The sequence below is a fragment of the Podarcis cretensis genome (assembly GCF_951804945.1).
Source record: "Podarcis cretensis genome assembly, chromosome: 6".
Lineage (NCBI taxonomy): Eukaryota > Metazoa > Chordata > Lepidosauria > Squamata > Lacertidae > Podarcis > Podarcis cretensis.
Window position 1 is genome coordinate 43,649,228 of NC_137175.1, and position 24,730 is coordinate 43,673,957.

General features: G+C 44.9%; 1 protein-coding gene across 11 annotated transcripts in view; it reads left to right on the forward strand.

Annotated features, from left to right (window-relative positions):
- Nucleotides 1–798: 798 nt before the first annotated feature.
- Nucleotides 799–24,730, forward strand: part of PLEKHA6 (pleckstrin homology domain containing A6) — a 197,362-nt gene continuing 173,430 nt past the window's right edge. For 6 of the 11 annotated variants that reach the window (XM_079982334.1, XM_079982338.1, XM_079982340.1 and 3 more), the window contains exons 1-3: nt 800–1,343; nt 2,820–2,896; nt 6,500–6,557. In XM_079982334.1, coding sequence (XP_079838460.1) covers nt 1,258–1,343; nt 2,820–2,896; nt 6,500–6,557 — 221 coding nt within the window. In that variant the 5' untranslated portion in view covers nt 800–1,257. Of the gene's footprint in view, nt 1,344–2,819; nt 2,897–6,499; nt 6,558–12,104; nt 12,131–12,954; nt 13,131–24,730 lie in introns of those variants that run through there. The other 5 variants (XM_079982325.1, XM_079982326.1, XM_079982333.1 and 2 more) reach the window with 4 other exon arrangements.

Consider the following 24,730-nt stretch of genomic DNA (forward strand, 5'->3'; position numbering starts at 1 on the left):
ATGAAACATAGCGAGAAACACCAGCGCTATGCCTCTGAATTGTGGAGAATTAATGGCAATTAATGGCAATTCTACACGTACCTTAACAGCAGAGGAGCCATGAAGGGGTTGTGTTGGGTGCCACCAGTCTGGAAGCGCATAGCATATATTTAAAGCATGTTTCAAGCACATGGCTTTCCCCTAAAGAATCCTGGAAACTATGGTTTGCTAAGAGTGCTGGAAATTATACCTCTGTGAGGAGTAAACTAGTTTCCAATATTCCTTGGGGTAAGGCCACATGCTTTAAGTGGATGGTGTGAATGTGACCTTAACCACACGACTGTCTGTTGAAAGAGCTATAATCTTACAATTAAGCATCATTTTGAAACAAAAACAAACACTACCATGCTGTGTGTTTACTGGACATCTTCCCCCACACCCAGCAGCTGGGCCATATTCCAGTAACTCTGGGCAAACTGGTTTGTGCCAGTCTAAGCAGGGGAGCAGACACCTGTGATCTGTGATGATGCTTCAGCAAAGCACCCTGGCCACTTGGTTATGCCTTGCTCCACTAGTGGTCAGGTTTCTTCTTCTCCTGGATTAAGTGCACAAGTGAGGCTGTCATTCTCCCGCTTGTGGTATAAGAGCTTGGAACACATGCCCCTGGTGATAAACAGGCATTTATGACCTCTTCCTCCTCCCTCCCTCCCTCCCTTTCTCCATGGAGGGGAAGTTCTCAAACCCCACCTTTCCTGGTGAATAAGCTCTAATTGATGACTACGGTGAGACAGAAGATGCCTCCTGCTTTTGAAGGCGAGAACCACAGACACGGGGCTCAGTTTGCAGAACTCCCTCGCTCCTCACCCAGAGTTAATTTGTGGTAATTAGATTGAGTAGGCAGTGGAGTAAAGAAACTGCCTTCTCAAACAGTCAGGCAGTTTTAGCATGTCTGCCCTTGCTGCTGCTGCTGGAGAGGACCCTGTGGTGCTCCAAGTTTTTGGTGGAAGATCAACAAGCGGACCTTGGAAGGGTTAACCAGCCAGCTGTGTTTTTCCTCCCTCCTGGGCTATTTGCAGCAAAAACAAGAGTTTCTGTGGAAGGGCTGGACAGCCTGCATCCTGGTGGGACTGGCTCAGGTGGGCTGGGTATCTGTGCTCTCTTGACTAGGCACCCCAGCCACTGTCCCTTCCTGCTGAAAGCAGGGGTGCAGGGGGGAGCAATTTTGGCTCTTTTTCTTCCCTGTTCTTGGTGGATTTTGCAGTGAGTGGAAAGGGCTTTATGGCCACCGAGGACATTGACTGGCTCGACCTGCCTGGCAGGTGGACTTATGGAGTTTGCAGAGACGGGAGAATCTTCTTTATCAAGTATGTTCAGTTCTTGCTCTGTTGTTGTTTGTGGTTTTCCTGCAGCTGTGGATGGTTGGAGGAGTCCCCGTTTGTGCCAGGTGCAGGTGCATAGACTTCTGGGCCAACTCTTTGGTGGGAATGGCATGTGTGTTTGTGGAGAGACAATCCGAAAGAATGCTAACAGTTCGCACAAGAGAAGGGCAGGATTGGGTTTTAAGTCACTGCACAGAGCAAGGGGTCGTAGGCCACTTTGGCAAAGGACACTTTATTTATTTAGTTTCATTTCATAAAACGTATACACCACTTGTTGGTAGAAATCCTCAAAAAGTTTGCAAAAAAGATAGAACAATAAAATTATCAAAAAGAAACATGAATACTTGCAGCCTGATCCTCAGCACAATCACTTGGAAGCAAGTTCCATTCATTCTAAGCATGTGATTGTAAATGTCTTTTAGGATTACAACTCTAAACTGCATTTTGAATTTCTGTTTATATGATCTGACTGCAAAACTTTCATTGGGGAGAACCTGCTGGCTCTTTCCTGTTTTGTGTATTGCATCACTGATGTTCATCAGCATTTCATAGAAAAATAAAATTTAAAAATGTCCTTAGCCCAGCTTGTGAAATGTTCCTTACCTGCTGCTGTAGGGTTCTCAGGCTGCTGTGGCGTCCCATGAACTAAGCTGTGAACCAGGAAGTCCCCAGTTCAAATCTAGTTTCTGTCACAAGATCACTAGGTGGCGTTGGGCAAACAACTTTTTCCCCGCTTCTGCCCTGATGTCTGCAACACAGGGATGACAAAGCTGACCTACCTTGCAAGCTTGTTGTCAGGATTACTGAGAATATAGAACCTGTAAAAAATTAAACATTATAAAGCTGTATCTAAATTAAATATTACTATTGCAAGTGGTAACTTCACCAAAATGTTGCAGTATGGAGTGGTCTGTTCGGTTCTTTTCCAGGATATTCCATTCTACCATCACACCATTTTTTCATCTTTTCTTCATCCGTCAAATCAGCATCCTGTGCCCACTAAGCATGCTCAACCCCCATTGCTCTCCCTGTGGTAGTTCCCTCTTGTGTGTAGATTATGTCATTTTTGCTATGTAAGGTTCCACACTTCCATAATGAGTTCACTCTTTGTATACGGGATACCTTTTCCCTTGCCCTTCAGGCATTTCAAGGTGACTTGGGTGATGTTCTCCTCCTCCCTGACACACAGCAGACTGCCAGTCTATGGCTTAACCTTTGGTAAAGGTGACAGAGTTTAAAGTCAGGGAGCCCACAGGTGGCACCTTTTATTGAGCTGTACAGCTGTATTTCTCCTTCTGGTAGCCACTGCAAAGTCAGCCTTAAGTCTACCCTACTATGAATGCTCTCCTGTATACCAAAGTGTAGCAATTTGGATTACTCTTGGCCCTTGGGTTGGGGATGTTTCTTGAATATGGTGATAATCCTTAAACTTTCTAAGTGTGATTGTTTTGCCCTTTGCAGCGATGAAACAAAATCTACTTGCTGGACACACCCAGGCAGTGGTTGTCCCGTCCAGAGTGGCCATTTTACTTGGTCAGGTAAGGAGATGCTATTACTTCCAATGCAATAGTTGTCTTCTTCTGTTGATAATTATCCTCCCTTCTTCTCACTTCTTCTCTCTTGGCCAACACTATTTGTGTTAGAATAGTATCTGATATTTCTTTCAAAGAAGTGCTGGAAAATAGTGGGAATCCAAGGCGAAACCGATTAACATTGGTTCAATAAATGCCACTTGTTTATGCAGGGATAACACATGTGCTTTATTTTGTGTGTATCAAACTGAGATTTATGATCTATACCTGGAGGTGCATTAGGACATAGGTACATAACACCCTAAAAAAAAAGATGTCCATTATTCAGGTGTAAATGACTTTACTTTGGGTGAGGTGAATCTGCAAGCAGATGACGCAGGAGAGGGACTTTCTCTGTAGCGATGCCATGAATTTTCCAGTTTTAAAAGTTCTGTTGAGAAAGATTAACTTTGCTGTTTAGTGCTGAATGTGTTGAGGAAAGACAGATAGTATGGTTAAAATGCACATTCCATCCACAAGTGTTTCCATGACCTTTGAAATACCCTTCAGTGACAAACGTTTTAAAAGTCTCATGCAATATCCAGAATCAGACAGACACAGATACTAGAGTGTATTGGGTTCAGCTTATGGGAGTGGGGTGCTGTAAGGTGAAGCTGGCTGCAAATAAAAATATTGTTTGCCTGTACGTAGACTGAGAGGAGCATAGAAGCTGCTGGCATGGATTTAAAAAATGAATTGAGCTTTCCATCAGTTTTACAAGCCAAATCAGAGAAAGGAAGATTCAAGCATTCCAATATGGTTGGAGGAATTGAGTGGGGCTTGCCTGTTAACAGCCTGCACTTTGTAATGAATGGCATTGTAAGAAGCCTTCCTATTTTTTTTATCGCCTGCTTCCTTTTCCTCCTCCATGCATCAATAGTGATGATATTATTAGTAGTAGCAGTAGTAAATTATAAAATCATTCTGGAATTCCCTGCAAGAAGCTCTGGCAGTGTTTGTGGTTCTTGCTCTCTCTCCCACTCCACCTCCATTTTATCTTCACAACAACCCTCTGAGGTAAAATAGGCTGAGGAACAGTGAATGACCCCAGATTGCCCAGCGAGCTTTATGGCCGAGTTGGGGTTTAAATCTGGGTCCCCCTCAGTCCTCATCTGATATCTGAACCACTGCACCACCCAGTCTCAAAAAAGTCCCTGATGTCTGCATGCAGTGAATTTATTTGTTGCTGAATTTATATATATATATATATATATATATATATATATATATATATTATTTATTACTTTTAAAACTTACAAAAAAGAAAGAGAAGAAAAAAGACAAAAAGAAAAAAAAAACAAGAAAGGAAAAAAACAGTACAATACAATATATATATATAAACAATACAAAACACAACATTGACACATTGACCTAAACAAAACAAAACATACATCATACCATTTCGGTACTCTATCTTTCATACCCTTGTTTCATCGACCTCCTCTCACCTCCCTTTTTGTATTCCACTTCTATTAATTGTTTCAGTAATTCCTTTCCATCTTTCTCTATTTTCTGTCATATAAATATCTTAACTTATTTTTACCCTTATTTTCCATTAATACTATAATGCTTATTTATGCTTAACTCCTTATAACATTTCTACTAAAGCCATAAGATTTCATTCCAACATTTTTCTAACACTCAGTAATTTTACAATATTTCTATTTCTAAAAATAAACTTTAAAGTTTTTCCAATCTTCTTCCACCATCTCTTCTCCCTGGTCTCAGATACTGCCAGTCATTCGTCAATTCCATATAGTCCATCAACCTGGTGGTCTTCTGTCCGAGGCTCTTAACTCTTTTCCAAGTCCCTTCTGCAGGTCTTCTTCATATTTATACATGCACTTTACTTTGTCTTCTACTGATCTTGTTCTTATTTTCCTTCCTTTGATGCTGAAGAGCAGATCTCGGGGAAGCTCCAACCTAGCAATGCTTTTATTCCTTCTCGACAGGTCAACCAAATCTCCATGGCTAAATCTAAAATCCACAAGGTATGGATTTATATACCGTCCTATATATCTCAGGGCGGCTTGCAGAACAAAACCAGAATGCAAAACCACAAAATATATAATCAAAATAAAAACAATCCAATACTCATTTGAGAAACCACAATTTATGGCACAATGTTATGTACACTTAGCAGATAGTGATATTACTTTTTTGTGTATCTAACAGCACCAATCCTCTGCCAACAAAACTTGTCTAAACAGTACCCCAGCCCAAGGGTCTGTTTAGCAGCCTCAGCTTTTGCAGCTGGAGTCAGTCAGGTGGGAAAAGGTCTTCCAGGACTCACAGCCAAGATGGTCTCAGAGCTTATTTGGCTGTAATTCCCATAAGCCCCAGCAGGAAATAATGGAAGTTATGGCCCACCAACACCTGGAGGGCTACAAGTTCCCTGCTCCTGGTTTCGAAGGGAGCAGAATATAAGAAGAGATACTCTGGTGTACCATTTTGAAAGTCAAAGGCCAGCGCGTGATTTGGGAGGAGATGGGTCAGTTTCAGGTGAAATTTCCTGAGATGCAACATTCCACACAGCTGAAAATCAGGTTTGTAATTGGGAAGCCGAAGAGTTGTCAGACAGGAAGGCCTCTTTCATCGAGGATCCCACTCCCTCCCTCCCCAGGGTTCACCTGTGGCTGTCCTTTTAAATATAAACTGTGAAAGTTGGGGGTGGGGGGAAAACATAGCTATACTACCCTTTTCAAATTTTATTCTACAGAAGAGTCTCCTGAACTAAAACTCTGCCCTGAAGACAGGCAGCCTACATTTGAGTTTTGGGTCCAGTCAGGAACACCATTTCAAATTAATATGTGTTGAGGGTGGAGGAGAGCAATATTTTTGAAATATTAACAAATTCTAGTACACTTGAGGTGAAACAGTAACAAAACACACACACACACACACACACACACACACAATCACACCCTCAACAACAGCTGATGCTGTTCTATGGTGATTCATTATATCCCACCCTATATAGATTTTTCCAAGGCACGGTTGTCATGTGTCTTATTTTTACCAAGGGCAAGCCTCTATTTGAAGGAGTCCTCTGTTGAAATATGGCAAACCTACCTGATCCAAATCAATTGCTTTTTGAAAAATTAAAATAATTCAGGTGATCCAACTCTGGATCTCTTGCAGAACATTTGGTTTGCCCCTCAGTGTGTAGAACCGCTATGCTGCCGGCCAGAGATCCAGTGGTACCTCAGGGTAAGTACTTAATTCATTCCGGAGGTCCGTTCTTAACCTGAAACTGTTCTTAACCTGAGGTACCACTTTAGCTAATAGGGCCTCCTGCTGCTGCCGCGCCGCCGGAGCACAATTTCTGTTCTCATCCTGAAGCAAAGTTCTTAACCCGAGATACTATTTCTGGGTTAGCGGAGTCTGTAACCTGAAGCGTATGTAACCTGAAGCATATGTAACCCGAGGTACCACTGTATATAGGTCTTCCTCCTTCATAATGCCACCCCTATAGTGACTAACATGGGGGCCTCCCTGCCCCCCGTCAAACCAAGAGTTCCTCACTTCTAATGAGTGACTGATGCCAGCTTTTGTCATTGTTTTTTTCAGAGATGCCCAAAGGCTGGGAGATGGACACCATGTCAAATGGAGCAATCTTTTTTATCAAGTAAGTTAGTTGCTAATTTTTAGGATAAGCCAAGATTATGGTCCTACTTCATCTAGTGCTGTTTGGTTTTTTAGGACTGATGGGGTTCATCTCCTCTATTTTCTTATTGCAAGGGGAGCCAAGATGGTGCCCTCCAGATGTTTTGGACTACAATTCCCATCAGTCCCAGCCACCATGACTATTGTCCAAGGACGATGGGAGTGGTAGTACACAGTGGCTGGAGGACATCTCACTGTCTACCCCTGGCTTATTTGTTATAGGTAGGCTTGTTAACATATTTTTATTGTGGTTAACCACGTTGGGTGCTTTGTGTAGAAATACACTGTATGAATTAAGATAAATACATTTTAACATCTTGTCCGGCCTGCATTCTCCATGGCCTTCCCTTCTGGAACCTATTTTGGCTGCTACATTCCTCCCCGGAGCCAGCTGGCTTTATGTCAGGGAGTTCATGTATTCTTCTGCAGAGCTCATAAAAGACCTTGTTCAGTTTCCAGAGCAGTAGTATAAAATACATTTGTTTGCATTCCAGAGTAGTGTCTTCATGTTCTTGATCCCTCTACATGTGAAGTAATTTTCCACAAGGTGGTGCCAAAGCTCACAATTTATACAAAAAGAGTGGTTGACTTTCTGTCACTTGTCTAGAGCGGAAGGTGTTCAGCGACCAACTTTTGCTACGGTGTTTATTGTGCAGAATTGGTATACTATGTGCTGCTCTTTTCTTGAGTATGTCTAAGGTCTTTCTGTTTATGCCAGATTTAATGACTCAGGATACTTAGCTTATCCTTTATTGCACTTATATGCCACCTTTCCTTCAGAGAGCTCAAAGTGGCATGCATACATGGTTCCTTCCTGTTTTCATTAGCACAATAACCCTGTGAGGTAAGATAGACTGGGAGGTAGTGACTGGCCCAAGGTCCCCCAGTGAGTTTCATGGCTGAGTGGGGATTTGAACCCTGGTCATCCACCAGTCAATACTCAAACCACACTGAGTATCAGAGTAAATTGATAGTTATTGTGAGTGCAAAACTAAGGAAGAGTCACTAACATGTACTATGTTGCTGCTACTACTACTCTAGAAAACAGGTATGGAGGGCATGGGAGTTGTAGTTCAGCAACATATTGGCAGCCAAAGGTCCGCTATACCTGCTATCAATGTCAATTTAGAAGCAAGTCCCATTGAGTTAAATGGGACTTGCTCCCAGGTAAATGTATATGTAGGATTGCAGCTCAGTCTGGATCCAAGCCCCTGATTTATCAAAGCCAAAGGTTCTTAAACACAGAATGAATTCCTTGGATTTAGAACCTAACCCCATATTCAAACCCATTCAACAGCTCTAACCAATGTGAGCAAAAACTGTTATTTACCTTCACTTGATGCATATAGTAATGTTCCCTTCATTATTTGGTGAGATGATACACAAGGACAATTCAAAATTGTAGAGAAGAAATATCTCTTTTCCTCTGTGTTCCTTCCCCACCCTCACAGAGAACAAACCAACACAGCTGCTACAACTGTTCACACATATCTCTAAGCCAAACCATGGCTAAGTGCGAATACAGAGGCATGTGGGTACTCAAAATAAAAATCATGGCTGCTTTGCTCCTTTCCTTGGTTCTGTTGTTGCCTGGAGCTAACCCATGGTTAGGCTTAGCAGCATTATGTCTGAACCCAGAATCATGGGGTGTCTTCTGCAGACAAACCTTAAGCAAATAACCAGGAGCAAACCTTGGCTACACAGCTCATTGTTTGTCAGAAGTGAAACAAACCATGACCCTTGGTTCAGACTTAGTTCTAAGCCAAACTGGGGTCTAGCTTTGGAAGCTGAAGTGGCAGCAGGATCAGGGGATGAGCAAAGCACTGCTATGATTTTTACCGTGAGTAAAAACCAGGACAGGATGCTACCTTGTCATTTGTCTCAGGCAGCAACAGAATTGTATATTTGTGCTAAGCAATGGTTTAGCTTGATGTTATACATGAACTGGGCCACAGATTGAATTGTCTTGGAGTAAAGAAGTTTGCACTAAGTGATGCCCATTGTGTTTAATGGGACTGTGATTTTTTTAAGTGAAAAGCTTTGCTTTTTTTTAAAGATCCCTTTGGCAGCCTTGGGTAGCATGCAAAACAAGGCCTGTTTCTCTCTCCTCCGCCTCCTCCTCTCAAGCATGGTTGGCCGAAGCTTGCTTTGGCTGTGTTTAAGAGCCAAGTGGGCAGGGAGGGAGTTAATTCCTGGCTGCATCCTATCTGCGGTGTGGGTGTGGCTTGGCAATATGGGGCGCAATGGAGCAAAGCCTCCAGTGAAAGCCAATCCACTCCCATCATCCCCTAAAGCTTTGAGGGGATTAGAGGCTCAAGAGTAGTTATTTTTCCTTCCTGTGACCCCTCCCAACCCTGTACCATCTGTGGCGCCAGCTCTGCCCATTCAGAAAGAGCAGCTAGATGCCAGCCACAGACAGATACCCCATTCTGAAGGATCTCTCTGTAACTGAAACTGCAGCTCTTCTCATAGCCCCTCCAGACATCTTTGGATATTCCTCATGATTTGTGCTCATAATGGTATCAGGGCAGTTATACACAATCCTGCTGTCTATGCTGTTTATGCCTGCAAAGGTTTCAGGGCAGACATACTCCATTTGTAGTTGGTGCATGTTCTATAATGTCCTGCTCAAATCCTTTAAACTTTTTATATTGCAAATGTTCAGGATTAACTTTTGTCCAGCGTTTCTTGCAGTGTAATGAAAGGGTGTCCCTCTGGGTGGCATTAATGCAATAACATTGGGGAACGATGTCAAAACAACTAACAGTGTGGCATGATGTGTGGATGGTCCACCACTAATGTATCAATGACATGCTGCAGAATACATCTGCCAAACCACCCCCCCCCCAAAAAAAAACCATTAAGGAAAAGGCCCTTAATGTTTCTGTAATACCTATTGGAAAACACTTGGTGGTCGGAGACCAAATTTACCCACAGAGGAGCTGCATATCAAGGTTGGGCAGCCAGTCTTGCAATATTAGGCAGTCGGTGCTTTTCTTCTAGAAAAAGAGTGCTGGTACTGTGTACCCTTGAGTACCCCCAGAAAAAAGCACTGGGCAGAGTAAGGCAGCAGATGCTGGGGGTGGAGTGGGGTGGGCAGCATCCATAAAGTGTTCCAGGACATACCTGGGTGTGCCTACAACCTTCCCCAGTGTTTATTTGACCAGACTGCTGCCTTCCAGTACAGCAGAGAATGCCGTCCCTCCACTGCTGTGGAAAAACCCAGTTGTCTTCTGTATGTGCATGTTTGGAGGGACAGGGCAGGGCACTATCTTGTCATTTGTCTCAGGCAGTAAAGTGTATGTGTCTATAGCCATAGCTTTAGCTATACGGTATATAAATAAAAATAAACAACAGCTTTTCTTTACACCCTCTAAGAGGCTTAACTGTTTTCCAGCCCTTGACATTTGAACCCTGGTCTCCAAGGTCACTGCAACATACTTGATGTGCGAGTGTTTATGTGGGATATAAAGCATAGGAAAATGTGTTTTTATTATTATTAATGAAATTGAGATGCTAGCTAGTCAGTATAGGGCTCACCATTCCAAAAGGTGGGCCCTATACACATTGTACAGAACACCCAAGCCCCGGCTTTTCCTGCTTAAAGGGACTGTCCAGTGAGGGGGTCAGGCTCAAATTTCACCAAAATATCTCCTGAAGTGGCAACTGAATGTTCGGTTTCGCATTCACATTACAAATGGATGTCTGATACAAGCCTATGCAGATCTAATCAGATCAGCTGAGTCCAATGGAGCTTACTTCCAGATAAGTGGCGAATAGGATTGCAACCTTAAATCCTGCATGCTGGAAGAGTCCCTGGTCTTCTGTAACCAAAATATAAAGTTGTGCGGAAAACACAGAATATTGTTAAATTCACATAGTTACCTAAACACCTTGCTATAACGAAACAGTTGGGAGTCCCAAATATTGGCACAGTATCCTATTGTGCAACCTTCTCTCTGAGGAGTGCCAGCATGGGGTGAGGGCTGCCAGAGAACTGTGAGAGTTAAACTAGACTTGACATGGGAGACCCGTGAACAAGATTTCTCATGGTCTTCTTTTTAACAGCTGGGGTGAGTGTGTTCATAGCTGATTTGGACCAGACTATGTTGTTGTTGGAGCCGGTGGCTTTTAATCACTCCTGCATGCTATATTTCCTATTAAAGTACTCCCCAGTGTTTGGGGATGCAGGTGGCGCTGTGGGTTAAGCCACAGAGCCTAGGACTTGCTGATCAGAAGGTTGGCAGTTCGAATCCCCGCGACGGGGTGAGCTCCTGTTGCTCAGTCCCTGCTCCTGCCAACCTAGCAGTTTGAAAGCACATCAGAGTGCAAGTAGATAAATAGGTACCGCTCTGGTGGGAAGGTAAACGGCGTTTCCATGCGCTGCTCTGGTTCTCCAGAAGTGGCTTAGTCATGCTGGCCACATGACCCAGAAGCTGTACGCCGGCTCCCTCAGCCAATAAAGCGAGATGAGTGTCGCAACCCAGAGTCGGTCACGACTGGACCTAATGTTCAGGGGTCCCTTTACCTTACAGTGTTTCTTATTGGCTGGGGTGGGGGAGATGGCCCTTAATGCAATCTGCAAGCCCTAATATTGACCTGAATTTTAGCCATATGATGCCGCCACCCTTCGTAGCCTTGTAATGAAAGTAGCTAAAAGAAGAGGCACAAAAGGTAAGGGAGGTGGAACCCTTCTTCTGGGCACCCTCTTCCCCAACTGCGATTTGCCCCATGGGTGTACCCATGTGCCACACAAATCCTCACAGCTGCTGTTAATCGTGGTGCCCTTGGGGGATTTGAGACTCAGGAAGTTAATGGTTTAATCCACTGTGTATATATACCTACTTGAGAGAGTAAGTACCATTGAATAGAGCAGGAGTTACTTCTGAGTAACCAGGCAGAAACCTGTGCTGCGAAGTGCCCTCAATGCCCCTTGTTCATCACAGCCCATTTCCGGAGCTTGGGAGCAGGTTTCTCTCAGTAATACAGCACTGTCTGTTCTCCTACTATCTTTTCCTGGGATCAGGGGTTAGTTTCTCTGGACTGAATACCTTGATTGCAACTTGGGGATTGAGCATGCAACTCTTAGCTGCCTCATTCATTCAGTGTGTGCGCGCGCATATCGGTGAAAGGGGATTGTATGGTTATACAGCCCTTTGCGGAAAATCTTCAGGGACAGTCGTGAAGGAAAGCTACAGGAGGGCAATTCCTTTACGAAGACTACCCCCACCCAAAACTGGGTTTCTGCCCCTCCTGTATGGAGCACATTGAAAAGATGGCTGAATCTGCCTCCCTCCCTAAACGACGCAGCAGCATCTGCCAGGAAGAGCCGGCTAACGAGATCTGTTCCTTGGAGGATCCTTTGCCGGGCCCCGTGAATCCAGTTCTGCGTCTCTGTCTCCCTGCCATGGCTGGACACTGACTTTAAGGGAGGAAAGAAGCAGCAAGACCCCCAGATATGGAGGAGGAGAGAGGGAAGAGAAGTTGTGCAGCGGAGCAGCCATGCCTTAGTTTCTGAGAGTGAATGAAAAGAGGGTGAGCATCGGTGGTGCGTGTGAAGACAGAAGCAGAAAGACTGTGGCTGTGTATGCAGTATAATTTAAAGCACCCCCCCAACCCTGGGCACTGTAGTTTACCCCCCACAGAGCTGCAGTTCTCAGCACCCTTCACAAACTACAGTTCCCAGTATTCTATTTTGGGAGTGTGTATGTGCGCGCGCTTTAAATGTATGGTGTGTGCCCAGGGACCGCAGCTGCATTGCTACAGTGATCTCCCTCGGTGGTCCGTGGTTCGAGTCCTTCGTTTTAGTGGGGTGGGATTGGAAAGCAGTGGGGAGGAGGGGAGAAAAACACCACAGAGCCTGCATTTGCTTGCTATTGCTAACCTCACATTTCCAAAAGATGTCTGGACTTTTGGGTGCGCAAAGGGGTCCTCCGCATCGCACAAGCCCCAGGGCTCCAACAATGCGCCAGTCCCCCGCCCCAGAGCCCCCACCCCACCCAAACCCAGCTGTGTGTGTGTGTGCGTGCGCGCGCGCTCGATCGGGGGTGGGTAGGTGGGGGTCGCGTGCGCCCCGCTGACGCAGCACCTTTCCCTCCCCGGCTAGGGAAGGGTTAACCCCCCACTCGGGTACTATTTACTCCTTGCGCTAAATGACAGCTCGGGCGTCACGTGACGTTTAAATCCCCCCGGAGAGCGCATGGAGCATGCCCAGCTCGGGCTCCTGGGGAAGGATGCCGGATTCGGCGGCAGCAGCGGCAGCAGCATCAGCATCTCCTCCTCGCTTTTCCCCCTTCTGCTCGCTCTTGGCGAGCCCTGGTGATGAATGGTGGCCGCGGGGAGAGAGATGGTGAGCAGCGGCTAGCGGGAGAGGAGGACGAGTGAGGGATCCATCCGAAGGAAGGCTTCTGCTCCAGCCGGGAAGGAGGAGGAGACGAGGGTCCTGGCTCGGAGCGAGCAGCAGCAGCAGCAGCAGGTCATCGCCATGGCTTGGAATCTGCCCACCCGGAGGCGAGCCGCCCGGAGCCATTGCACGGTGAGTGTCTCTCCCTTGTTCCGCCTCTCCGGCTCCTCCGAGAGCGGCAGCCTGCTTGCGCCGCGCGCCCAAGCAGCCGGGCAGCCTTGGACAGGTGCGGCACGCAGCGCCGGGGCTTCATGGAGGATGCTGGCGAGAGCCGGGGCAATGACAAAGAACCTCCAGCTTCAGGCTCCTTGCAGGAGGGGGAAAAGTGGGGGGTGGGGGTGGAGGGATGAAAGAGAGGCAGCAGCTCTGGGTAGCTTGCCTTGCAGCCCCTCTCCTGACACCGCCTCCCTTTCTGCCTCGGATGGACATCCTGCTGTGGCGTGCCGGGAATGCTACTGAGCCTGCCTGGGCTGGCAGAGCCTGAGCTGAACGTGCCAGGGTGCGTGTGTTGCTGCTGGGCATGCAGTCTGCCTGCTAAAGGGCTTGTGTGCCTGTGCTGAGCAGCTCTCATGGCCCAAGGGTGTATGGGCCTTTTTTGTTTTTGGTGGGGGGTGTACTGAGAGACAATGCTGTGCCTCCAGGTACTATGGCCACCCCCCCTCCCCAGAAGGCTTGTCTAGCACCCTCAATAGGTTTTGACATCCCATCAGTGTTGGGGATCCAACTGGGAAGCAAGCGGAGTGGGAGGAAAGGGGGGGGGGATCTCGGCAGCCAATGCCAGCAAAGGATGGCCATAAAGGATGCCCATTAGCTTGCTCCAAGATCAGGGTGGGCAAGCTGTCATTCCCTTTGCAAGGCTGTGCATCTGTAACACACAAGAAGTGGGGAGAAATAAAGTAAAGGAAGAGACAAAAAAAGAAAAGAAAAGAAAAGCATGCCTTAATATCCCTGGCAATTATTATTTATTAAATTTTTTAGTTGCTTCATCTTGCTCAGGGCACCCAAAGCGACTTAAAACCAGTCAACCAAACTGTTGGGAGTTTTTGTTTGGTTGACTGGTTTTAGAGGCTGGGGTACACTGCTAAAAGATGAAGGTTGCAACCCTGTGCACACTTACCTGGGAGTAATCCCCATCAAGCGCTTCTCAGACACTGTGAGTGAGGCCTGTTTTCTATAGCCAGTAACATTTAAAAACCCCCGGAGACAGTGTGTGTTTCATGATGTTTTCTGGATGGGCTGCCAGGGCTTCGGGTTTGTCAGAGCAAGGAGGGAAATTAGTGTTTCCTCCTCTTAAGGGGCAGCGAATGCATGACATAACAGGGATGGAGAGAGCGCTCTGTTTTCTTGGCAGAACTAGGTCCCTTGAGTGGTGGTGCATTAATGCTGCCTTCCATTTATCAAAGGTGCTATATTCAAACACTCAAGTGAGAGCCCACTTCCAGATTAAGGAGCTGCATCCAGCTGTTCTAAACTTGGCCTTGCATTTTTTGCTTTAAAATCGGTTACAGGCATCATCTTTCAGATGCTAGTAAGGGTTTCTGTGCAGTTTATCTCACTAGTGTGGACATGAATCCTGTGTGTGTCTGGTTTTTATAAATCTCTCTCTCTGATCCTTCAGAATGAGTTATGGCTAACGTAATGCCAGCACATATTTGGCTGTTGTTGCTGTCCACTTGTTTCATTGCACACCCATGCCTGGTCACAAGAGGACAGGCACAGTTCCCACTTATGGCAGTGTAACTGGAGCTGGGACAGGTCCAATGCATACAGGCACCTAATCTAATTTTGGTGTCTTAATTCACATCGGAAAGTGTGGCTCCTGACCCTTTGATTTTCTCTGCCAAATAGCTGCCACTGCCAGTAGCATCAACAAAATACTGCAGGAAATTGAGCTGCCTTGAAAATGGGCAGATCAATAGAAGCTCCTTGAGCTTCATCTGGTAATTATTTGATTTTGATGTAGGATTCCAGTTCTGTTCCTCTTCTTGACATGAGATCCTGGTGCCAAGCTTTGGGTTCATAGATAGAAGACACAAGTGGTTTCCTCTTTACCTCCAATTACACTATATAGGGTGAACAAATCAATTTCTTTGCTTGCTCACTGTGTTGGGTCTAGTCTTTGACTTGGAGACATACATGCTTTGCTCAGATTGTAGCTTAGACATGCTACAATCAATGGAGTTTGAGGCTTAAATCCTACCCTTTGGGCTGTCTACTCCCTTTTCTTCCTTGCATCACCAACAGAAACCAATTTGATCCCTTGCTTTTAGCATCATCATCATCATCATCATCATCATCATCATCAAACAGCTCCAATTCATATCTTCTATTATTAGAGATCCTTAGCAAGCTGACACAGCCTACTACACAAACCAGTTGAGCACTGATAAGCTGATTTAGTTCCATTATGCATTTTAACACCCCAGTCCTAAAACTGTTACTTGGTATCAGTAATACTGATGCTTGTAATATATTTAGTCAGGATGAGGGTATAAATGCATGCATATTCAAGTAACTGCTTTGTGGATCACAGCTCCAACAGACCAATGAATGCATCTATGTTAATACAGTATGCAGGAAGTCAGCTTCAGCCTATGATACAGTAAATTCTTTTTATTATGCAGCTGTTAAAGCCCGGTAAACATGTTCAGATTCTTCAGATGTTATCTGTCTAACATGCATAATCAGGTCAATTAAATCCTGATGTTTTGGGGTGTTATGGTGTCTGAATGAATTTTAATGCCGTGGAAAGAAGCTGAGTTGATAGCCCTGGGTAGGAGAACAATGTTGTTGTTTTTTATCTCTCTGCCAGGTATATCACACACTAGCTTTTCATGCACTGTGCTTGAAAATAGGCACTTCTATGATTGCCTAAAGCAGTGGTTTTCAACCAGTGTGCTGTGGCACCCTGGGGTGCCTTGAATGATGGTCAAGGGTGCTGCAGGCAACACTGGCCTCTGTCCCTCTTTCCTTCCTTCCCTCCTCTAATGCTCTCTTGAGTCTCTGCCTCCCAAAGGCTTCCACGGTTGTTCATTGCAGCAGCCCTGCTGCCACCACTGCTGCCTCCCATGGTAAAGTGTTGGCTTCACATTCACCTTTGGATAGTCTCTGTTGGGCCACTAAGGCTGGGGGAATCCTCTGCCCAGGCCTCTGTGGGGCACTGTGATGAGGTACCTCTCTTTGGGGTGAGGGGGGTAGCTGCCCATAGGACTCTCAAGGACAGGAGAAGCAGAGGCTGAGGGAACACTCAACAAAGGAGGGTGTTCGAAAAAGGCTGAGAGGGTGCAAGGCAAGGTGTGACATAACTGGGCTCCTGAAAGGGGTGCCGCAGAAAGAATGTAGTTGGTCAAGAGAGCCGTGGACTCAAAAAGATTGAAAACTTCTGGCCTAGTGGCTATATTTTACTCACCATAGGCAATCAGGCAAGGGACCTTGGATAAATTGGAAGACAGTAGTTCCTTCCCACCTCACCCCATTTGCAGAGTATGATGTGCCACAACTGGTTAATATAGGTATGTGGGCAGAGAAGCTCTTAACACTTTTTTGGGGGGAGGGGTGTAAGCTAGTTTTTATATTTTTTGCAGACTTATTTGGAACTGCTGAGTGTGCAGTGACCACCTAGGCAGCCACTGAAAAAAACCAGGTTTGAGAAGCACTCTTTTAATATGTTTGTGAGCAATTTCCTTCTTCCCCATCCAGTTTATCTATTTTCAGAAAGTGAAAGCATCCTATCATTAGCCCCATCATCTGAATTTTTGGGGGGCAGCTGAATGACTACACTGTCCTTTTGTACTCTGTGGAGTCTTGTAGGGCTGATCCACCCTTATAAGTATATTCTCATAAGTCAGTGTTTTGGGGGTGCAGCTTATGGGCATTGACTAAACTTGGAAACTGCTGGCCTCCAGTTGAGAGCATATCTTTTTGAATTGTTGTTAGGGAGAATTCTTTTCTGTTTTTTTTTTAAGTTATGCACTTTTCAAATGATTTTTAATATACCTTACTTTTAAAAAAATCAGTGAAATGCAGTATAAAAACAAATTAAGCGGCCACATTAAAAGCCAGCAAAAAACAACCCCCCAATAAAAATAGTAGACATGGTCATCAGAAACCTTCTGGAATAAAGATGTCTTCAAACACCATCTGAAAAGGGAAAGAAAGTAAGCTGATGGACTTTCCCAGGGAGCATATTCTATAGCTGTGGTATACCACTTAGGAAGCTCTCTCCCTGATTCCAGTCAATCAGATATAACTCACAATGGGACAAAAAACAAGACCCTAATGCAGATTTTAAGGCTCAAAGTGGCAGAATGGCATAGTCTGCAATTTTTAGGATACAGGATTTTTGGTCGTTACAAGCTGCTTCAATGTGGCCAGGAGAGAAAATTGGAGTTCTCTGGTATCTGAAGAAAGGGATGCTTATCTTTTTGACAGACAGGATTTCTCTGAGCCAAGGAGGCATCTTCTTTTTGATGTTTCTGAGAATTCCAGATGACCCATTTGTTGAGCTGATAGGGCGATTAGACAATGTTGCCTATTTAATGAGTATTCATTCTGATTTGTGTGGGGGGATGCTAGAAGGTCTGCCACAGCAAGTGTTATCCTACACTTCCCAGTACATTTTCTCACCACAGAGGCGGTTTTTAGGGTGGTGTGTGACTGGTTCAGTTGCAGTGGGGGCCGCACTGCAGGGGGCACCACAACAATGCTGTAGAAGGAAGCATAAATTTAAGTGTTGCACAGGGCGCCACTGAAATTTGAGAGCCCAAACTCCACCACGGCACATCACTTTTCTTACTGGAAAAAGTCTGATCTTCAGGGGAAGCAGGTTTCTTGCACAGGAGCTCCAGATCAGCTTTAACTGTGCAACCTGAATTTGCCATTATGTGATTGAACCCTGTTCCAAAAGAACAGCTGTCTGGAAGCACCCTTTGAAATGAGTGCAGAGAACTAGGTTTAGGGGCTTTTCCAGATCACCTTATTTGCATTATAATGGGAATTTTCTTATAGGATCCAGACATTCTTTCTCAAGGTAGTGTTTCTATTGTAGGACTATTGTCTTTTTAAACATCAAAACTATGGTGTGCGTATGTTTTTATTATCTGTCATCAGAAAGGAAAAAAATACATTTGCGCATTAGCTGACATTTCCCATCTTGTACAGTGGTACCTTGGTTCTCGAATGGCTTGGCTCCCGAACAAATCAGCTCCCGAACGCTGCAAACCTGGAAGTAAGTGTTCTGGTTTGCGAATGTTTTTCGGAAGCCAAACATCAGATGCGGCTTCCGATTGAGTGCAGGAAGCTCCTACAGCCAATCAGAAGTTTTTGAATGGTTTCGGGAGTCAAATGGACTCCTGGAATGGATTAAGTTCGAGAACCAAGGTACCACTGTACACTGATGATTTTCAGACTTTCTACCTTTCTGTTGAGGAAGCTGTGCAGGGCACCTGAAGAATCCATTGCTTATGATAAAGGATTGTCAGGTTGAGTGATTGTTCAGGTCAGGCGCTGGCCAGAATTCTTAGGCCTCAGTATTGCCCCACATGAACTGAGAATGTGCCATATACAATTGCTGACAATGTGTCTGCACCTGCTGAAGGGAACAGTAATGGTGGACAATAGAATTTTGTCCACTATCACTGATCTACTTGTAGAGCCATGATAAACTAGTTCCAAGGAACCCCAGAGTTCCTCAGAGCACATTTTGAAATCTGACTTAACTTTAGCATGTGTGTGTATGTGACTGAAAACTTGTGTGATCTCTGAAAATGACATCCATCCCTTGACCCAGAAAGCTTCAAGCCTGTTATTTATCTCTCAGAACTTTACTAGGCTTGGCATATTCTGTGCCAGATGGTGGTTATAATGACTTTATAATCCAGAGACCAGTGAAACAATGAGGCAGGTTCTGGCTCAAACGCTACAGGAAGGAGGACAGAAATAAGGCCACACTCTCCTTGAGGATTTCATTAAGTCTGTGGTGATACGTTCTGTTTGTAGGTTCATGGCCACATATGGATTTATGATGAAGGGACATGGGCCCTACCACAAAGCTGGATGCAATGGGGAGGAAAGTTGTTCACAAAATGGCTGCCATGGGAATGTGGCCATTCACAAAATGGCTGTCACCTTTAAAGTAGCAGAAAAGGAGGCAATACAAGAAAATGGTGTAAATTTGGGAGACTTTAATTCAAAGTCTTTGGAACTAAGGGGTCAGTCTTGTGAAACCCAGCTTAAGAGAACTGCATGGCAGAATCCCAAATATCATTTTATCTGGGGGGAAAATGCAAGTGCCTAATAGGTCTTGAGCAAACATCCTTGTGGGTACTTAGGGGAGGTCAGATTCATCGGGTGCATGCTTTTGGCTGGGAGAAAGGTTGTCATGCAGAGTTTGTTATTGTGCATGTTGGTCTGTGGCCTAGTATTAATGAACCCCCATTGGTTTTCTGTTCTAGCAGTTGGTTGAAATGGAGGCAGAATGAGCCCCATAGGAAGAATAAGATGCTTTTCATACAGATGAGGGGGGTGGAATCTGAATTAATTACCTCCTGTTTCCCAAATAGGCTTAGAACTGTCAGAACTAATTTTCCCATCTGGGGCCTGCAATGCATGGCATCCTCGAAAGGGGAGAATATTATCTTGTGGGGGAAGGGAGGTTACTAAAGAGGACGGAGGTACGTTTGCCCCCCTCCTCCCTCCCAGTTCCTTGTAATTCTGCAGCTATGATGGAAAGGCTTTCTTCCACCTTGAGAAAAGTAAAATAAGGACAGAGCAAGCTGTGTGACAAATGGCTTTCAAGCAATTGCTGTCCCAGTAGCAGGCAGCCTGCCAAACTATTTAAGCCCAATAATAATATAGTTCAGCAAATCTGAAGCCACCTAGGAAAACAGCAGCATTCAGCTCGCTGACAGGCACACATGCTTAATGCTCCATGCTTAAGTTGGAGGAGAATCTCCCAGAAACATTTACAATATGGCGTCTACTGGACTCTACTTCTAACAAAGACTATCCAACAGAGGGCAGCGGTAAGTAACCTTAACTAAGCTCAGTTGCCATCCTTTTAACAACTAGTTTTAGATTTCCCTTTGAATATTTTCTGGCATGTTATGATTATCAGTGAAAAAACACGGTGTTCTTTGTTTTGATCTGTTTTGAAAAAATGATAATTTCCCCTTTATTTTTTTTTCAACAGTTGATTCCAAACCCTGAAAGAGTTCAGACTGTGTTTTTGTGGGTGGGTGGAGAGATTGGACCACAAAATGACTGGCTTCAGAGTACATTATGTGATGTAAAAAACTCAACATTGTGTATTATTATTATTATTGCTTTATTAAGGTGTGCCAAAAAATACAGAGGCTAAATGATTAAAGTAACTGAGCCAATGATATTTCAAAAAGATTGCGGGTCTGAGTACTGCTTTGATGTGCATGGCACAAAATGGCTTCCTTCATTTCCCCTCAGTTGTGCGTAGATATTACTGATTCACTGGGCTAAGGAACAAAGAAGCAGGTGTGTCGTATTGTTCATGTAGTGTTATGTTGTTCATCATGCCATTAAAAATGTATCTGATTATCATGTTTCTGGACCGTTCATTATTCATGAAAGAAGGGTATGTTTTTATTCAGATTAAGTAATAAAAACCTGCTGTGATATTTTTCTGTCCTTGGACTGTCTTTGGTTTTAGAGAATCTTGCATGTGGATTCAGTGCAGATGTTGGCTATCACCTGGACAGTTTGCCTATTTCTTGTTATGAAAATATATAAGCCAGAATTACTTTCAGGTTTTGGATCTTGGAACACTGAACAGTTCTGTGCAATTTTTGGTAAGTGTAAAACCCAAATTTTCTACCAGACTGCTGGTAAGGTGTGTCCCTTGCTTTAAAGCAGCCTCATGGAACAGGCCATTAAAATAAATATAAGTTGGGCATTAAAAGAACTGGCTTGGCTGGTTTAAAAACAAGGAAACAAGCCCCTGGATGGTTTGGTCGTGTCTGCTTATGATCTGGTATCAGCAGTTACCACTCATTTCCAGCTAAATACATAGCCTGTCAAGGGCTGGCCAGTCTTTATAGACCATGGGCTTTGACCTGGTGTGGTCTCATGCATTTCACAAGCATTGGTCCCTGAAGCCTTCTGACCTTGCTGTAGATTCATTATGGCAGCCATGTTTGCTTTCTGAGTTCCCATGGTAACCAAATAGTAGGAGTAAGTGGTCTCGAAATGGCTTGGAAATGAAGAAGGGATAACAGCGACCCTCAAACTGAAGAGTGCAAGAGGATAGATTCTGTGTTCTGAGGATTTAAATCTGAATGCCTCAGTTCACAGAGGTTGCAGGACATAGTCCCTATATAGTAGCTGTAACGTGCAAGACAGTCTGCAGCAGTCATTACATGGCCATTGCGCCACCAAGCAGTCATCTTGGAGACAGAAGACACTGTGTGAACTATCCACCTGATATAGGCAAATGGAGCCATTCCAAGTTGGGCAGTCTTTTGTCAGGACGGGGGGAGTTAGATGAAGTATAATCGGAAGTCTGAGCAGAAATATGTGCTTGAATTTGAATCAAATAATACTGAAAGGATGCAGGAGTTTTAAAATATGCATTAATGTTTCAAAATGAATGTGCACAGGGCACCCTGCTGCTATGATTGCTCGTAACTGCTTTGCCCCGTAATGAAACAGATCATTCTTTGTTGATACAAAAATCCACATGAGTGGCTTTTGCATTGCAGTAGTTACCTTCTCCACTCAAATGTTTGGTGCTCAAGTGAATATACAGTACCAGTGCTCCTTAAAGTGCTGCCAAGCACAGATGCTACAGCTGCCCTCTGTGTTTAGGGTTTGAGGTCATGCATCGATTTGTCCCTATCGATATGTAGCATTGCTGCTGTGTTGTAAGATGCCACTTCTGCTTCCCCCCAGGCTACATTAAATGTGACACACATTCCCCCCACCCTGGTGATCTATAGCAGACTGAAGAAATCTCTCTTTATTGTGGAGATAACCGAAAGCCTCTGTTGATCTATAGGGCTGGAATGGATTCATTTATAGTGTACAGTCCAAACTCTTCTACGACACAAGCAAAAAAGGAGATGCATCATGATGGTATTCCTAATGATAGCACAAGTCCTTTTAAGCTGCATTTTATAGTGTACAGTCCAAACTCTTCTACGACACAAGCAAAAAAGGAGATGCATCATGATGGTATTCCTAATGATAGCACAAGTCCTTTTAAGCTGCATTTGCTAAACATATTCCTTGATTTTGAAGGGGTATTTCAGGCTGCCATACATCCAGATTTTCCCGGACATGTCTGGGAACAGCAGAATGACGCGTGGGCGGATTTTCACTAAATTGGTAGAATGTCTGGGAAAACCTGGTCATATGGCAAGGAAGGGGGCTCACCAATTTTGTCCGGATTTTCACTTTTGGGAATATGGCAACCCTAGGGTATTGCATAGGGTGGTGGAGTTTATAAAGTCCACTTTTTGGTTACTCTGACTCCACCCCCCTCCCTTTATGATTACCTGTTCATGTCATATTTCACTTTTCATCACAGTAAAGGATAACTGTAGGCTTTTCTTTTGGATATGGTCAGTTGTAAGAAGACACACATACCATGTACCTTGCCAAGCTCCTTACTGCCTCCTGTTGGCTGTTTTCCATTTTGGAATCTGAAATGCTGCTATTCTTCTTTCTCTAATTACTGACACAAGTTCAGGGTGAGGTTATGTAGCTGTCTGGCTGCAAGGGAGTGTGTGCAGGTTTTATCTCTAGACCTTGTTCATTCTTCAGCCCAGACCTGATGTCAGGCAGCAAATAATTCTGTGCAAACACCAGCCAGACATGTGCATTATGACTTAATCCTCCCTTGTGACCAGCATGGAGGCTTTAATCCTCGGGTGTTACTGAAAGCGTTGTGTGCGTGTATGCATATGTGCTACAGAACAAAAAAAGAATGTATCTCACTTCGTTGGAAAGCACCTTTTAGATGTGTGGAATAATTAGAACAGCTCTCTCTCTCTCTCTCTCTCCCCCCCCCCCCCGTCCTCGCCACAGCCCAAACACCATGAACATAGAGCTGTTTTTTGCTGTCGCTGATGGGAATGGAGCAGAATGAGGCTGACCACAGGAGTCCAATACCCAGTGGATTCTGTGGCTACGACATTTTGGAAAAGCTTTGTGTTGCCACATGCTGTCTGGGCCGAAAAGTGCTCTGCATGCTGAGGATCTCTTCCAAAAGCCCAAACACTATTGAGGTGGGGTTGTAATGGCTAGAGTGTCAGACTAGGACCTTGGGAGACCAGGGTTCAAATTCCCACTCAGCCATGAAGTTAACTGGGTGGCTTTGACCCAGTCACTGCCTCTCAGCCTAACCTACCGCACAGGGTTGTTGTGGGGGGTTATATGAGAAAGGGGAGAAGAACCTTGTATGCCACGTTGAACTTCTTGGAGAAAAAGATTGGATATAAATGCACCCATTTGTCAAATGCACCCATGGTGAAGAGTTCTACCCACCTGCTTTGGGAAGAGGCTGCATTTTCTCTTTTTTGGTCATGTGTACATAGATGTGGGCTTGCCGATCGGAAGGTCGGCAGTTCGAATCCTCACGACAGGGTGAGCTCCCATTGCTCAGTCCCTGCTCCTGCCAACCTAGCAGTTCAAAAGCACGTCAAAGTGCAAATAGATAAATAGGTACTGCTCCGGTGGGAAGGTAAACGGCATTTCTGTGTGCTGCTCTGGTTCGCCAGAAGCGGCTTAGTCATGCTGGCCACATGACCTGGAAGCTGTAAGCCGGCTCCCTCGGCCAGTAAAGTGAGATGAGTGCCATAACCCCAGAGTTGTCCACGACTGGACCTAATGGTCAGGGGTCCCTTTACCTTTATCTTTTTACATAGAAAAAAGACAGATGAGCAAATAATCTGATCTGGAATACAGCCACTTCCTAAGAGTGTCTGCGGCCCTATCTGCCCATCTCTGCTTCTCCCTTTAGCTGATGGAACTGTTTCTGTTTTTTCCTGCCTCTGTGATCTGATGATGTAGATGGTAGGAAGACTGCCAGGACTTAGGGTGCACAGATGACAGCCAGATTTCCAAAGGAGGTTTCGTTTCTCCTGTTTTACCCTATGTGTGGCCAGATGGGAAGGTGTGATGAGGTTGGTCCTTTAGAAACCAAAGCAGAATTCTCTTGAGTGATTTGGCCTGTTGTTTGATCCCAGCAGGTGTAGCTTCCATGTGCCTTAAATACAGTTCCTCTAAAAATCGCATCCCTTTCTCTACCGCAGAAGATTCTTCCAGGAGTGCTTTGGCTTACAACTGTTTGGTATGCAGCCCAAGTCTCATGCATTGCAGTCAGAGTCCTATTGGGATGGAGCCTGCGTCTATTGAAGAGTGTTCATCTCTGAGCGCAAAGCAGGAGCTGTGAGCTTAAAGGAAGGAGAAAGAGGGCATTTATCTAAATGGGAACAAATATTCAAAATAACAGTAGTCACTGTTTGTGCCTCCCTCATGAGTAAAGGGTTGGGAATGTTTGGGACAGGGTGTGAAATATGATGCAAAGGCTCATATGACAACAAGGGAAGCGGCTGGATTTCAAAGGTTGGTAGGGCTGGATGAAGTTCAGCAAAGTCCAGGCTGCGTGCACACACACACATCCATGCAGCAGACATTCTGCAACCCATCACCCATAGGAGGCGCCGAGAACCCAGGTGTTCATAAAGTTAAAGGAAATAGGG